Genomic DNA, 15,593 nt, shown 5'->3' on the forward strand with positions numbered 1-15,593 from the left:
CCTTCCAGAAACATTCAAATCCTTCACCACCGACTTAACAGTGGCAGTGTGTGTATCATCTAAAAGACGCACTGCAGTAACTCACCAAGGATCCTTACACATCACCTTCCAAACCCGCGACCACTACCATCTAGAAGGACAAGAGCAGCAGATACATGTGAAGCCCACCACCTGGAGGTTCCCCTCCAAGTCACGCAGCACCTTGGAAATATATCTCCATTCCTTCACTGTCATTGGGGCAAGATTCTGGAACAGCACAGTGGGTGTACCTATATCGGCACGGTAGCATTGTGGATAGCACAATTGCTTCACAGCTCCAGGGTCCCAGGTTCGATTCCGGCTTGGGTCACTGTCTGTGCGGAGTCTGCACATCCTCCCCATGTATGCGTGGGTTTCCTCCGGGTGCTCCGGTTTCCTCCCACGGTCCAAAGATATGCGGGTTAGGTGGATTGGCCATACTAAATTGCCCATAGTGTCCAAAATTGCTCTTAGTGTTGGGTGGGGTTACTGGGTTATGGGGATAGGGTGGAGGTGTGGACCTTGGGAAGGGTGCTCTTTCCAAGAGCCGGTGCAGACTCGATGGGCCGAATGGCCTCCTTTTGCACTGTAATTCTATGATCTATGATCTTGCAACTCACCACCACCTTCTGAAGGCAGCTAGAGATGGGCAATAACTGCTGGCCTAACCAGCTATGCCCACATCCCGTAAATGAATTTTAAAATAGCTGTCTGTCTTCCCGTTCTATTTCCCGATTCCACTGTTCCTTTAACGTCAGGCTTTCTGGAAATTCCTCTTCATTACTCAATGCTCCTTAACTAACTGTCCTTTAGATTTCTGGCACTAGCTTTCTTAACAATTTCTCCACTGTATGGCTTTTCTTCTAGCAGCACTGACAAAGATGTTCCCTCTCTGCCTGTCACCACCTGCTATAAATTCAGTTAAAATCAGTCACAAAAAGCCTTCCCACCCTAAAAGTGCCCCTGGTTGCTAAGCAACCACGCTTTCCCTCTCCAGGATTTTATTTAGTTTTCACGCTGTAAACCTCTCTAAGCACATTAGAAGCACAACTTGAACTGATCAAAACCCCACACACGCAAACACCTTTGTCTAATGTGAATCTAACTTGAGTTTTACTCTTGTACAGAACCACTAAATTAAACCCACTTAAGTCTATACCTTATTTCTAATATTCAACAATACAAACCTAGATCATTTAAAACAAATTGTTTTCCTGACAACCCTCTACCCAAAAGAATGGCAAGAAATGCAATCAGTAGTGTTATGGGAATATAATTTTTAATTTGAAGATTGAGTTTATTGTGTTTTTGGAATATAAAATAAATGAAAGCACCAGATTTGAGTAATTGGTAAATAAAATGATTATAATTCCAAACATATTTACCTAGAGGGATTACAATCGGAGTCGTTAAAAGAATTAACAGCAGATGTCCCTGTCTTAGCTTCATAAGGCAGCCAGCGAGCCTGGTGCGATTACAGTTGTCTCCATGAGAAATATAATTAATTCATGTGGATCCCAGAGTCAAAGGGATACTTTGAAGGTAAAGTTACTTAGTTTAGGTTTCTATCTAGGGCATCCCAGTTATGCCACCTTGCTGTGGGGTGGTTTTCATGCAGGTTTTGTCTGTTTTGGATTTATCTGTGATTTCTCACAGTGACAGGTAGTCAGCATGGGTGCAGGCTTGAGACGTGCAGCTGAAGACTGAACCAGGAGCTGAAGGTTATAAGAAACCAAAAGTATTTTCTGATTTGGAGTCACTAAACAAAAATGCAGTGAGGCCAATGCTTGGACAATGCTTGTCCACAATCAAGAGGTGCTTAAGAAGTGTTGGAGGGTCACCTAGTTGGATGCTAGTGGATAGATCCGAAGGAATCTCATACAGCGGAGAATAGGAATCTCATACAGCGGAGAATAGAGGGAACCCTGTGGAGGATTAAAGTGAATTCCTGAGAGCTGGGGAAGACCTTGGTTTGATCCCAGGAGAAATGAAGGAACCCTCAGGATCCTGTGAAGTGTCGGGGAATTATTGGGTGGTAATAAAAATAGAAAGGGAAGTGTCCTGTTGAGATTTTCAGGTTTAAAACGAGGATTGTTTATGAAATATAGTGTCAGCAGTACTTTCTTTAAAACGTGAACTTGCTTGATTTATTTTTATCACTTAATTACTCCTTTGTACCTGAGGAAGGAACAGTGCTCCGAAAGCTACTGATTTGAAACAAACCTGTTGGACTTTAACCTGGTGTTGTAAGACTTCTTACTGTGCTCACCCCAGTCTAATGCCAGCATCTCCACATCTTTCTTTAAAAGGGGCAGCACCGCAGGCAGCATGGTGGTGCAGTGGTTAGCAATGCTGCCTCATGGCGCCGAGGTCCCAGGTTCGATCCCGGCTCTGGGTCACTGTCCTTGTGGAGTTTGCACATTCTCCCCGTGTTTGCATGGGTTTCACCCCCACAATCCAAAGATGTGCAAGGCAGGTGAATTGGCCACGCTAAATTGCCCCTTAATTGGAACAAATTAATTGGGTACTCTAAATTAATTTTTCTTTAAAGGGCAGCATGGTAGCACAGTGGGTAGCACTGTTGCCTCACGGCGGTCAGCACCCTGGTTTGTTCCCGGCCCCGGGTCACTGTCCCATGTGTAGTTTGCCCATTCTCCCCGTGTCTGATTGGGTCTCACCCCCACAACCCAAAGATGTTGCAGGGTAGGTGGATTGGCCACGCTAAATTGCCCCTTGGTTGGGAAAAAGAATTGGGTACTCTAAATTTATAAAAAGAAAAACAAAAGTACGCCTTAAAAGTTACTGGTCACCAATGAGATCATAACCATGGTGAAAGGTCACATTTTGTGGAGAGAGTTGCTGTCTGGTTGCTGAGCTGCAAAAAGCTGTGCATCATTCCACACCTTGATGTTCATGCAGTCTGACAGATTTTTACATGTATTTTTTTATTTTTGTAAAGCATTCCTGGAATATTCTTCAGACAATTGTCAAATAAACTGGCTTCTGAAATAGATCTCTCCGCATGAGAGTCCGGCTTTAACTTCAGTTTGCTTTTATCCCTCTTCTTCCATTACGCTGTGTACAGTTATCAGAGTTGAGACAGAGACTGGACCGGGCAGAAGCAGATCGCAGAGAACTTCAAGAGGAACTGAGATGTGAACGTGAAGCTCGAGAAAAACTGGAAGCCATGGTTAAAGAACTGAAACTTCAGATCTTAGAAACCTCTGGGAATAAAGCTGGCACCGAGGTGAACCTCGTAGCGGACTGATAACAGCATGCGCTCTTCTGAGGCACCAGCAATTTGAAGTGAAGTAATTTTTTAGAATTGCTTTAAAAAGGAAAACTGATGAGATCGGTATTTGAACCTACAGCTGCAAGAAATCTGTGCAACTGAATAACAGCTGAGTTGGCGATACTGGAGTTAAAATTTTAACTAATCCAGTTTAGAGCGAAATGTTGAAAGCCTGGTTTAAACTCATTTGAGTTTTGTGTATATAATGCACACATGGGATACAAAGCAAAATGGCACAGCATGGGGAAAATGTTATTTCAGAAAGTTGAAAAATTTATATGCATGCAGAGCCAGTCAAACTTCATAATCTGCTTTCTGTCCTCTTTCTGCCTTTGTAAATGGCTTTTGTTAAAGGCATCAGTCCCAGACCTTTTGTTTATTGCAGAATCTTGTTTACTTTAAATTGCATAGATATGCAGGAAGCTTGTTTTGTTATTTGTTACCATTTGATAATTCAAAAAAAAACCTCAAATCTGTTTTCTGGATTTGCATGTGTTCTTATCGGTCCTCCTACCCCACATCTCCTCTTGAGCTCATAGTTCTCATATACAGGGCCGGCCAGGGCTTTAGATTTTGAAAAGACCAGAAGGATGTGATTTGTTAATGTAACAGCTGAAAAGTCCTGAGTCGGGTAGATTTCACTTTTATCAAAAGGCAGATATATGGTGCCTAAATTGCCTCTTCCAACTAGATACGTTCTGTAAACGTAAAGTATATAACAGGCATGCTCACAGCTCCTTGTAGTTTCCTCCAAATGTTGATTAATATTATATAAGAATATTTAATAAATTCTCCTATTTTTGTTTTGCCACTTTCATTCTTGAGGCACGACTCCTTGCTGAGGTGCATTCCCACAGTCACTGTTTTCCTAATGAGTGCCCGCAGGCTTTTAAAGCATTCATTTTTTAGCCTGATTGTGTCCTCAATCAATGTCCTCACACACACGATCTTCCAGTTGGAGCCATTGGACAGCAATTGGGAGTGAACCCTTATCTTTCAGTTAGTTTCCCTCCAAATCTGGGGGGGGGGGGTTCAGATCAGCCATTGCAGAATCAATCGGGCATTGAACCTGAGACCTTCCTGTTCTGTACAGCAAATTAAAATGTGACATCTGTAATAATTCATTTTAATAGAGTTTATATGGTTCTATTAATAAAAGATTGATCAGTTTCCTAAAATATGAGATGGTTCTGAAAGAAACACATGATATAAAAGTACTGATGGGGACTAAATATACTAACGGGGACTAAAATACTCAACTGTATATAACATGGATGTAGGAGCTGTTGGTGCACTGGCTTTACACTGCAGATGCAACTTGCGTGCTCGTATATAGCACACAGGTACAGAAAAAGAGGCCATATCATTATTAACTTGTATAAGGAGACCTTTTGATTTCCATTTGTGAGGTTACACATCTACCTCTTTTACTGACCTTTCAGCTGCTATAGTTACGTAAATTCAATGGTGCCACCATCAGACCCAGTATTTGTGTGAAATTACTATGGGTGCATTTGTATTGCATCATACAGTACAATCCTGTTGGTAAGATGAGTAATTATTGTTTCAATTCCTGTTCAGAATTTGTAGCTTTGTTAACATTTTGTTAGCCATTTACTCAATAGTGCATATCTGCCCTTGCACACCATGAACAATATCTATAAGTCTGGTGAAAGTAACCGTAACATTGATGCTACCATAGGGCTGGTATTTGAACTAGTTGACCTGATATCTTGTTTGTATTTTATATTTTGTTTGATCCCAGTTTGTCGACATATTTTTGTTTATATAGAAGTGCATGATGGGAAACTGAAAATTAATATTGCCTGGCAGATGTTTATATAACTGTACTTCACAGTTTCTTCACCATTATAAACTTGGTCTTTTGTACATTGAGATCCCAACGTCAGCATTTAAAGTTAACACTATTAGTAAACATGCTAGTAGCTATTCCATGTGCGATTATAATTCTTTTTGTAACTCACTTGTGGGTGAGGGCTTAGTTAAATCTAGAAAGTGATGTGGTCTTTAAAAACAGACAAGGAAGATTAGATTAATAAAATAGTACAATAAACATGAATTAGACATGAACTAACTTTGTTCATACTTCATAAATCAACTCAATTAGCTGGTAAGAAGTCTTCGAACACCAGGTTAAAGTCCAAGATGTTTGTTTAGAATCACTAGCTTTCGGAGTGCAGCTCCTTCATCAGGTGCGCTCCAAGAACTAGTGATTCCAAACGGACCTGTTGGACCTTAACCTGGTGTTGTCAGACTTCTTACTGTGCCCACCCCAGTCCAACGCCGGCATCTCCACATCACAATTGGCTTGTGGTCTTGAAGATTAGTCTTGAAATTCTGGATTCTTTGCTTTTGCAGTGACTTTAGTAGGAAAACGTAGCATGGGTCTATAATTGTACTCATTCGTTGCCAAAGATTTCCATTTTCCATGATTTCTATTAAATTATGTCGGGAAAACAGTGTTAAAAAATCATAGCTATTATATGATTCACGATATATGAATTTTGGTTTATTTTATCTAATTTTTCCCTGCAGAAAACAAATACTTATTGTTGTTTACAGCGGAAGTCTACATTGAATTAAAATAAGGGAGTAACTGTGGAACAGGATTCTTGGGCTTTACTAAGTGAGCTACTGTTGCTGGGACAACATAAAGGTAAAGTCACCATAGTCCCAGATGACCATAGGCTACTTTCCCCTTTGAGGAGGAGAGCTGAGCCGACTGCTGGTGATTTAACCTGGGGATCATCACACCTCAGGCAAGGGGCCAGTTTGAGAAGGCGGGGCCTTCATGGATAACCTCAGCCGCTATGGGAATTGAGCCTTCACTGCTGACCTTGTTCTGAATCACGAACCAAGTGAGCTAAACCTGCCCCCAGGGACAACTTAGGGGCGCAACAATTTATATTAGTCTCTTTCAATTAGGGTCAGATTAGAACGGTCATAGTTCTGACTCCTGATTACTGTGAATTCTCTCTTCTTGAGAAATAAGCCATGGTGGGTGAAAGAGGACAAATCAAAGTTCACTGTGACACCTTAATGATTGAATAACTTACTGACACTCCAGTGTCAGACGTTAAGTGGTGCATTGAGCGATGCCAGTAGCATCTATATAACAGTCAATGGCAGGAGATCTGAGAGAATTGGAGCTCCTATCAGTATGATTTCCTACCATTATAGTGTTTTGATGCATAGGCAGCATCAGTTTGTTTTAGCCACTTGTGTTTTGTCGTCATTAATTCGCCCCACGACAAAAAACAAAAGAGCTTGACCCGTTTATGGAATCTCCTGCGTCTTCGGAATAGTCAAGAGCAGTTTTCTTTTAAAAAATAGGAAGTCTCCTAAGCAATTTACATGTCCTCTGTAAACACAGGGTTTTGTGTCAAAAGATATTCAGTTTTAAAATAGCCATGCTGGAAAAACTTGGTATTCCTGACGATTTGAATGTATGCAGTAATTGAACACTAATTGGCCGCTCAGTGACTTGTTTTATCAGTTGTGAGCAGGTGGGAGACGGCTGTTTGCTAGATTAACAAAATTACAAACTCATTTATAAGAAAATTCAACATTTGGCTGCACCCAACATATACGGAAAATGTGGCTCTGTAGAAAATGAGTTGTGCTGAAAATTGTGTGCCTCTATATATAAAATGCCAGTTAAGTTGACTTGCTACTTCAGCAATTTAATGAAAATATAATGGTATTTTTGTAACATTCAAAATTCTCACTTGTTTAAAAAGATAATTTTCCTGAATGGGTCAAATGCTGAGCTAATTTGCTTCAGGAGGCATTTTGTATATTTGCAATTTTTTGGAGCAGGAAAGTGCAATAGGTTTTACTCAAATTTGTGACGGATCAGATCAAACAACTCTATTGAAGCAGGGAAGAGGTACTGCTGTACGTCCTTCAATTAAATAAATCTTCAGGAAATATAAAGGTTGCTGCTGCTGGCTTAACACAAAGTGAAATGTTTCTGTTGGATTGATGGACATATTCTTCATGTTTGCCAGTGTCTAAATACAGCCGAGGCAGCTTGTTTGGCTTTGAGCATCAGTAGTTAATGTCGAGTTAAAGTAATTAGAGAATAGCCTAATCAGAGAGGTGAGAGCACTGAAGAGAGTCCGTGCACTGTAATAGTATTTTTACTGTACCTAATCAGAATTCAGTAATCCTGCAGTTGCACATGGTGCTTACATCTTACACTGTTGATACATGGATAAATAGCTAACCAAAAGAATATTTTTGATTTAGGGCAGTCATCCCATGTGTGGAAATCTATTTTCTGATGTGAAAACTTGAGGGTGAAGAAAACTCATTGCTCCAGTGACCTAATGCCCCATTAAACATTTAACTGCATTCGTAAAAACGTTTTTGGAAATATCTTAATTTTTGAAATATAGCTAATAGAGAAAATGGATGACATCTTGCCCTTTAATTATATAAGTATACTTTAACTTGTTTCACTTTAAGTCTTGTTCTGGACATTTCATTTATACTAGAGCTAAGCGTGAGAACCTACCATGATCTAGCTTTGTCATGCTACACTACTGTGAATACTCACGTTCCTGTGAACAATTCTATCTAAATGAGACTTGATTTTGTTGGTAAACTGATGATTCAGTCCATTCGGAAAGGGAAAGACATCTCCAATTCTTCAGCACCATCACTTGAAGTAGTTCTGTGTTTAGTATTCAATTCAGAAACGAGGGCTCCTGGAATGTGACATTCCGACTGGAACAACTCAAATCCATGATCTGAATTGTATTTTTTGCTTTCTATGTTCCCAGTCACCATGCACTTGCCTTATAATTTGGGAGGGCTGTGAAAGAACAATGCATAGTTTATTCAAATTTAATGGAACACATTGCTGGTACAAATCCTTTTTAAAATTTTAACTACCGCTGGTAAAATGTCACTGCCCACAAACACATCCGATGTGTTCTTACTTCTGCATCTTTTTGTTTCATTTCACAGCACTTACTTTTGTTTTTCTATTTAAGTACAATTGGGTCAAATTTCTCCGCCATCGTGGCTTACGGGCCTGTCATTTCTTAATGAAATGAAATAAATCGCTTATTGTCACAAGTAGGCTTCAATGAAGTTACTGTGAAAAGCCCCTAGTCGCCACATTCCGGCGCCTGTTCGAGGAGGCTGTTACGGGAATTGAACCATGCTGCTGGTCTGCATTCAAAGCCAGCAATTTAGCCCTGTGCTAAACAGCCCCTCATGAAGTTACTGTGAAAAGCCCCTAGTCGCCACATTCCGGCGCCTGTTCGGGGGGGCTGGTACGGGAATTGAACCATGCTGCTGGCCTACCTTGGTCTGCTTTCAAAGCCAGCTCTTTAGCTCTGTGCTAAACCAGCCCCATTAGGCAGTATGTATTGCCGGCACTCCTGTGATAGTCTGGGTTGCATGTGGTGAGTTGGGTAAAGCTTGGTGCACTGTTCCAAATATGCAGTTATAAAGCATGACTGAAACCTGCACATCTGTTCCCAGCAGTGGCTATTGTTAATATAACTGTCAACAGCTGGGTAAAAAAGCAGTTCTGTTACTTTTTTTTTTGCATTGATTGTTTTTGGGCGAACATTTGTGGGGGGGAAACAGAATTTTGGAGACTATCAGAAGGAGCAAAGTGAGGTGTGAGACTTCGTACAGGAGGCAGTTTAAATTTACACAATGCGCTATAATTCCAGACATAATTCTCCAAAAAGATGCAATATATACTCAGTCCCAGGCATAAAGTTAGATATAGGATGTTAAAACTAGGAGTTCACATCTGCACTCATTTTCAGGACTGTAACGTTGGAGGAATCTAATTGGTTATTGCAGTAGTTCTCCCGCTTCTTCAAAAATCTGTATTTGTGGATAGTTTTTGACATTTAGTGGTAGCTATCAGTGTATTTTATATCCTATTTAGCTCTCCTTTGATCTCTCAACGTTATCTACTTGGAATGCCAAGCATTCACTGGACATTTAGATTTAGTCAAAATCTGAATGTCGCTAAGTAATAAAAATACTATGACATAAATAGGTAGCCAGGCCTATGGTATATGAGGAGATATTTTCCCCCAGATTGTAGTTTAGTCGGGCAGCATGGTCGGCACGGGCTTGGAGGGCCGAAGGGCCTGTTCCTGTGCTGTACATTTCTTTGTTCTTTGTTCTTTTGTTCAGCCTTGAATATGCATGTGCTCAGTAAATATCCAAGGAAACCTCCTCAACTTGCCACAGCTTAGCAAGATATGCAGCAAAATGGACATTAATGGGAAGTGATAATGGAAAGCTTTCAATGTTACAGAAGTTGTGAATTTAACAGCGGAAAAAAGACACGTTATAAAAAATAAATTAAATTGCCGCTTTTTATCCAATGCAACATCACCCAGATAATCTCATGAATCTTTCCTCGCACGTAGGAGTTGAGGTAAGAATTTTAATGCACGTAAGCTCCACATATTTTGTAAACTACATTGACGTGCTTTGAGTGAAATTTTAAATCATTTTAAAATTTGCTTTTAAATGGTTACAGTAAATTCAGATTGCCTGGATTTATCTAAACCCTGACTGGTGATGGCCCAATCCCATTAACTGTTCTGTCATAGCTCCACTTTGAAGTGCAAGTTACAGTGCTCGTATGGAAAGTAAGAATGAATATGCTTTCTTTGAGAATTTTTGATATCAAACTTTAGTAATACAATGACCTAAAATTGATTTACATCTTGCCTTTAAGCATTTAAATTCTGGGGGTTGGGAGGGGAGCGGTGTGGGGGAGGGTGCTGTTTGTGTCAGCACTGCAGCCTGGGGGATCAGATAATGTATCTGCAATGTTAGGCCAGTGACATCCCAGCCAATGTGTATGTTATGCAAGGACCACTGGATTTGAACCACACAGCTAGGAACAGTTGACGCACACATTATGAACAAAGATGAATCCAAACATGATACCATGTTGACACAATGAGGTAATGCTTCCATTTATGCACTTCTTAACTGAGAAAGGTGTTCCACTCAACCTTTGAAATCTGCAGTGATGTTCCTGCCGCGAAAAAGGTTATCGACAGTTTAGAAAATACAGTACTGTGAAATAAAGAGCAATTCCATGTTTAGATTCCAGTGATTGTATTTTATAATCCACTTTTGAAATTTACACAATTTCTACAGATACTATAACAGATGATGTGTACAGAAAATTGTTATATGCAATATGTCTATGTTGCTTATATCTAAACTTGTATATAATGGAAATCGTTATATCAATGCAGGCAAAGTCAAGAACAGATTTGGAACTGGGTAAATCTTTGCTTTTATCAGGTACTTCCTTATCAGATTGTACAGAAGTAGATTTTTGACTATTGTACCTGGGAAGCTGAAAAAAGTATTTGGTACTCAAAGGGTTGCGAAAAAACAAACCAACAAACTGTTGATTCATGTTGACCACTCTTTGCTATTGTCAAGTAGTAATGGAAGGTGTGTGTTACCAACACCTTAACCCAAAGAGGCTTTCTGTTGAAGAAGTAATCTTGTGATTGCCTGCAATGCATTATTACATGGACATTTTTCCAGTATTTACCTCATGAAAACAATGCAGATTTTCTATTGTCTTGTCAACATAATTGCAAAGTGGTAAACATAAAATATTTACAGATGTACAGTACCTGGTTATTGTAATGTAAAATGTCTGTTGTATTTATTTTCCAGAATCTTGTATAAGCAGCATACTGAACCAAAATGGTGATGATTGAAGCTGAGCATGTAACCGATAGTTTACATTTTTTGTACGTTGTTCACCTTTGTAAGATTCCATATTTAAACCATGTTAAAAAAAAAATCATCTGAAACCAAAACAATTTCAGACAAAACTGCATGAACAGTCAGTCTGAAGCACAATGATTAAAAGTTGCTGAATAACTATAGTAGTAAATTTCTGTGTTTTGTGCTAAAATGCTAAATACTAAAGAACATTGTCGTTGAAAACTAAAATGCAGTTGCAGCAAGCAGTTAGGAAGGCAGTTGTATGGAGCATTGGTGAGTCTGCACCTGGGGCCGTGCACAGTTTTGGTTGTCTTAAGGAAGGATATACTTGACAAAGATGCAGGAAGGATATGTCCCCTGGCTTGGGAGGGGGTGGGGGGAGGGGTTATTCTTGAACTGTGGGGGAGAGAGTTTCAGAATAAGGGGTAGACCATTTAGGACTGAGATGAGAAATTCTTTCACTCAGAGGATGGTGGAAATCCTGGAATTCTACTCCAGCTCAGTCATTGAGTATGTCCAAGACCAAAATCAATATATTTCTAGATAAAGGGGCTAAGGGAGGTAGAAGATCAACATGATATAGTTGAATGGCAGAGAAAACATGGGGGGCTGAATGAGGTGCTCCTATTTCCTCCGGAAATCCAGGAAGAATCCAGAGGAATTTCGGAAGACTTCATACCTTTATTTTGAGATGAACTCGACATGGAATAATGGGATTGTAACCCCACGTATTTTTCAGCAGAAAAGTGCAAAAGAGTGATATTTAGATCCGTAGTCATTTTCTACATGGTTTGTTTTCTATATCAACTATATAGAGTTCTACTAAATATGAAAAAACCTCAAACTATCGCTTCAAGTTAGTAATTGTACATTTCTTGGCAAAAGTAATTTACTGTTACTTCACACAAAATCAATATAGTCCACAATCACGGATAATGTTTAGGTGTTAACTTTTATTGTCCATGATGAAATATATTTAAATGTGGATGTGTGCTGTCTTACACTCTAGTCAATAATGACATTATTTTTGATGTGTGTACTGCATGCTTGAGCTCATTGATGTTGGGAGAACGTTTGTTATTTGAGCCTTTATCTTTTTCTAGTAGGTAGGAATGTGCAGCCTTTGAACCACGATTAGTTTAAATCTTGCTGCAGTTTACATCTAATGACCAAGTTCTATGATTGGTTTCATAGAATTTACAGTGCAGAAGGAGGCTATTCAGCCCATCGGGTCTGCACCAGCCCTTGGAAAGAGCACTCTACTTAAGCCCACACCACCCGTAACCCAATATCCCCGCCCAACCTTTTGATACTTGTACTAACTTTGACGAAACGTATACTTATATGGCACCTTTGTGTCCCAGGGGGCATCACAGGAGAGCTGGTAGTCAATGTTTCACACCAAGCTATGTATGGAGATATTGGGGCAGGAAGCCAAAAGCTTTGTCAAAGAGAGATGTTTAAAGGAATTTCTTAAAGGTGGATAGAGAAGCACAGAGATTTGGGGATGGAATTCAGACTTTCGGTCTTGAGCAGCTGATTGCGTGGCTGCTAATAGTGGAGTGGTGAAAATTGGGGATGAGCAAGAGGCTGGAATTGGAGGAGAGCGGAGATCTTGGAGGATTGTCGAGCAAGAGCGAGCAGAACATCAGAGTAGGCCATAAAGCCCTTTAGTCTGCTGCGCAATTCAATGAGATCATTGCTGAACTTGTACCTCAAACTTCACTTGCCACTTTATCTCCATTATTCCTTGATCGCCTTGGTGTGCATCTATTCATCTCAATTTTGAACATTGACTGATCATCCACAGCCATCTTGCATAGAGAATTTCAAAGATTCTTAACCCACTGAGGGAAGAAATGTTTGCTCATCTCAGTCATAAATATCCATCCCTTATCTTGAGTTATGACTCTCCCCAGTCTACACCCGAAGGACTGAATATTTGTTCCTGGAGCCGAATCTTGCCATGAGGATCAAGTGTGCATGAGGAACCCCAAATGCCTGTGGTGGGTTCCAGAGGGTGATATGGAGACATTAAGTGGCCTCCTCTGGGAGCCCTGACCAATTACAGACCGTGAGTCGACTTCAGAGTCCGGAATATCGAAACTGGAAAAATGCTGGACCCTCAAGTTGGAGGTGCCCCCTGAAGACTTGAATATCTGAAGCTAAAGTTCGCCAGTGATATCTGACCATTATAGGATGTTTTTTGGCTGCAGCTGTGGCACCCTAGAAATTGAGGGTGGGGTAAAAATTACATGAGGCATTGCTATCCCTTGGCCTGCTGCTGGGATACTGCTATTTGATGGATGGCCTCCTGAGTTGATGTGTTTTTCATATGTTGGCTAGAAAATCCAGTCAGCATCAGGAGAGGGTCCTTGGTGACCTGCCATGAATGGTCTCCTATGAACCTGCCATCATTTACCCCCCCAAACACAGTATTGCCTCCATGAAGGTGTGAATGTGTTCCCAACTTGCCATTGGGGCCCATGAAATGTTGGTTTCTAATCTCTCCAGCTAAGGGAAGCAGCTTATCAGCATCTACCCTTTCAAGCCCTTTAAGAGTTTCCATGGGACTCCTCTCATTCTTCTATATGGGATCCCCTCTCATTCTTCTATATGACTGAGCTCATTTTACTCAATCCCTCCTTGGAAGACAACCCTCTCAGAAAACCTTGCCATCACAATTAATCTAATGAATCTTTTGTTGTACTCCCTCCAAGGCAAGCATTTCCTTCATTAGGGAGACCAAAGCTGTACAAATTGGGACAGCATTTCCCACATCTACATCATGTATAACCATTTTAGTACTTCCCAACTTATTTCCACAAACTTGCCCATGTGATACTAATAACTCTCAGGTCAGTTTGTTTTCCCTCTGGAAGGTAACTCAATAATTTATCCCAATTTTTAAGAACATCCTCATTATCTAATTTAATTTCTGGAATGTCAAATTTAGAGTCGTCTGGATTCGGTTCTTCACTTTGAGTCATAATCACTAAAACCTCCTCCTTTTGTTCTTCCCTTTCAAAATACCTTTTAAGCATATTCACATGACACACTCGGTGAACTTTCCTTCTATCTGGCTTTCTTACCAAATAATTCACCTCACTCAATTTCCTTTCAATCTGATAAGGTCCACAAATCCTTGCTTTTAAAGGTTCACCTACCACTGATAACAACACTAGAACTTTATCTCTACTGCCAAAACTACGAAATTTTGCTTTCTTGTCCGCTTGTTTCGTCACATGCTGTGCAACTTTTAAATGTTGTCTAGCCAATTCACCTGCTCTATTTAGCCGTTCCCTAAAATTTGACACGTAATCAGAACAAAGAGCAAAGAAAAGTACAGCACAAGAACAGGCCCTTCGGCCCTCCAAACCTGTGCCGACCATGCTGCCCGTCTAAACTAAAATCTTCTACACTTCCGGGGGCCTTATCCCTCTATTCCGATCCTATTCATGTATTTGTCAAGATGCCCCTTTTAAAATATATATATATATATATATATTTATTCAAATTTTTCAACAGACACCCCCCCCCCCCCAAACACAAAGAAAGAAACAAGAACACAGCAATCAAAAATTATACATTGGATTTCCCCCATATACAATAACCCCCCCATATGACATTTAAAAGCACCAATAGGGAAGCCCCCCCCCCCCCCCGCCCCCTAGGCTGCTGCTGCTGCTGCTGACCTCCTAACGCTCCACGAGATAGTCTAGGAAAGGTTGCCACCGCCTGAGGAACCCCTGCACAGACCCTCGCAAGGCAAACTTTATCCTCTCCAGCTTGATGAACCCTGCCATGTCATTGATCCAAGCTTCCACACTAGGGGGCTTCACATCTTTCCATAATAGCAAAATTCTCTGCCGGGCTACAAGGGATGCAAAGGCCAGAATACCGGCCTCTTTCGCCTCCTGCACTCCCGGCTCGTCCATTACCCCAAATAATGCCAACCCCCAGCTCGGCTTGACCCGGGCTTTCACCACCTTGGACATAGTCCTCGCAAAACCCCTCCAAAACGCATCCAGGGCCGGGCACGACCAGAACATATGGACGTGATTTGCTGGGCTTCCCGAGCACCTCCCACGTCTGTCCTCCACCCCAAAGAACCTACTCAACCTCGCCCCTGTCATATGCGCTCTGTGAGTAACTTTGAACTGTATTAGGCTGAGCCTGGCGCAAGAGGAGGAAGAATGAACCCTACTCAGGGCATCAGCCCACAGACCCTCCTCTATCTCCTCCCCAAGCTCCTCCTCCCACTTGCCCTTTAACTCCTCCACCGAGGCCTCCTCCTCTTCCATCAGCTCCTGGTAAATCGCCGAAACTTTGCCTTCTCCAACCCATATACCCGAAATCACCCTGTCCTGAATCCCCTGTGCTGGGAGCAGTGGGAATTCCCTCACCTGCCGCCTCACAAACGCCCTCACTTGCATGTACCTGAAAGCGTTTCCCCAAACTTCTCCAGCGCCCCTAGGCTCGCAAACGTCCCATCGATGAGCAGGCCCCCCCCATT

The 15,593-nt window shown here is 41.2% G+C and overlaps 1 protein-coding gene across 2 annotated transcripts in view; it reads left to right on the forward strand.

The window, feature by feature from the left end:
• The window catches only part of LOC140389558 (ski-like protein), an 84,826-nt gene extending 73,592 nt beyond the window's left edge, over positions 1-11,234 (forward strand). For both annotated transcript variants that reach the window (XM_072473784.1, XM_072473785.1), the window contains exon 7: positions 3,104-11,234. In XM_072473784.1, the coding sequence (XP_072329885.1) occupies positions 3,104-3,286 (183 nt within the window). In that variant the 3' untranslated portion in view covers positions 3,287-11,234. The remainder of the gene's footprint in view (positions 1-3,103) is intronic.
• Positions 11,235-15,593: the final 4,359 nt, after the last annotated feature.

The sequence above is a fragment of the Scyliorhinus torazame genome, chromosome 14 (genome assembly GCF_047496885.1).
Source record: "Scyliorhinus torazame isolate Kashiwa2021f chromosome 14, sScyTor2.1, whole genome shotgun sequence".
Classification (NCBI taxonomy): Eukaryota; Metazoa; Chordata; class Chondrichthyes; order Carcharhiniformes; family Scyliorhinidae; genus Scyliorhinus; species Scyliorhinus torazame.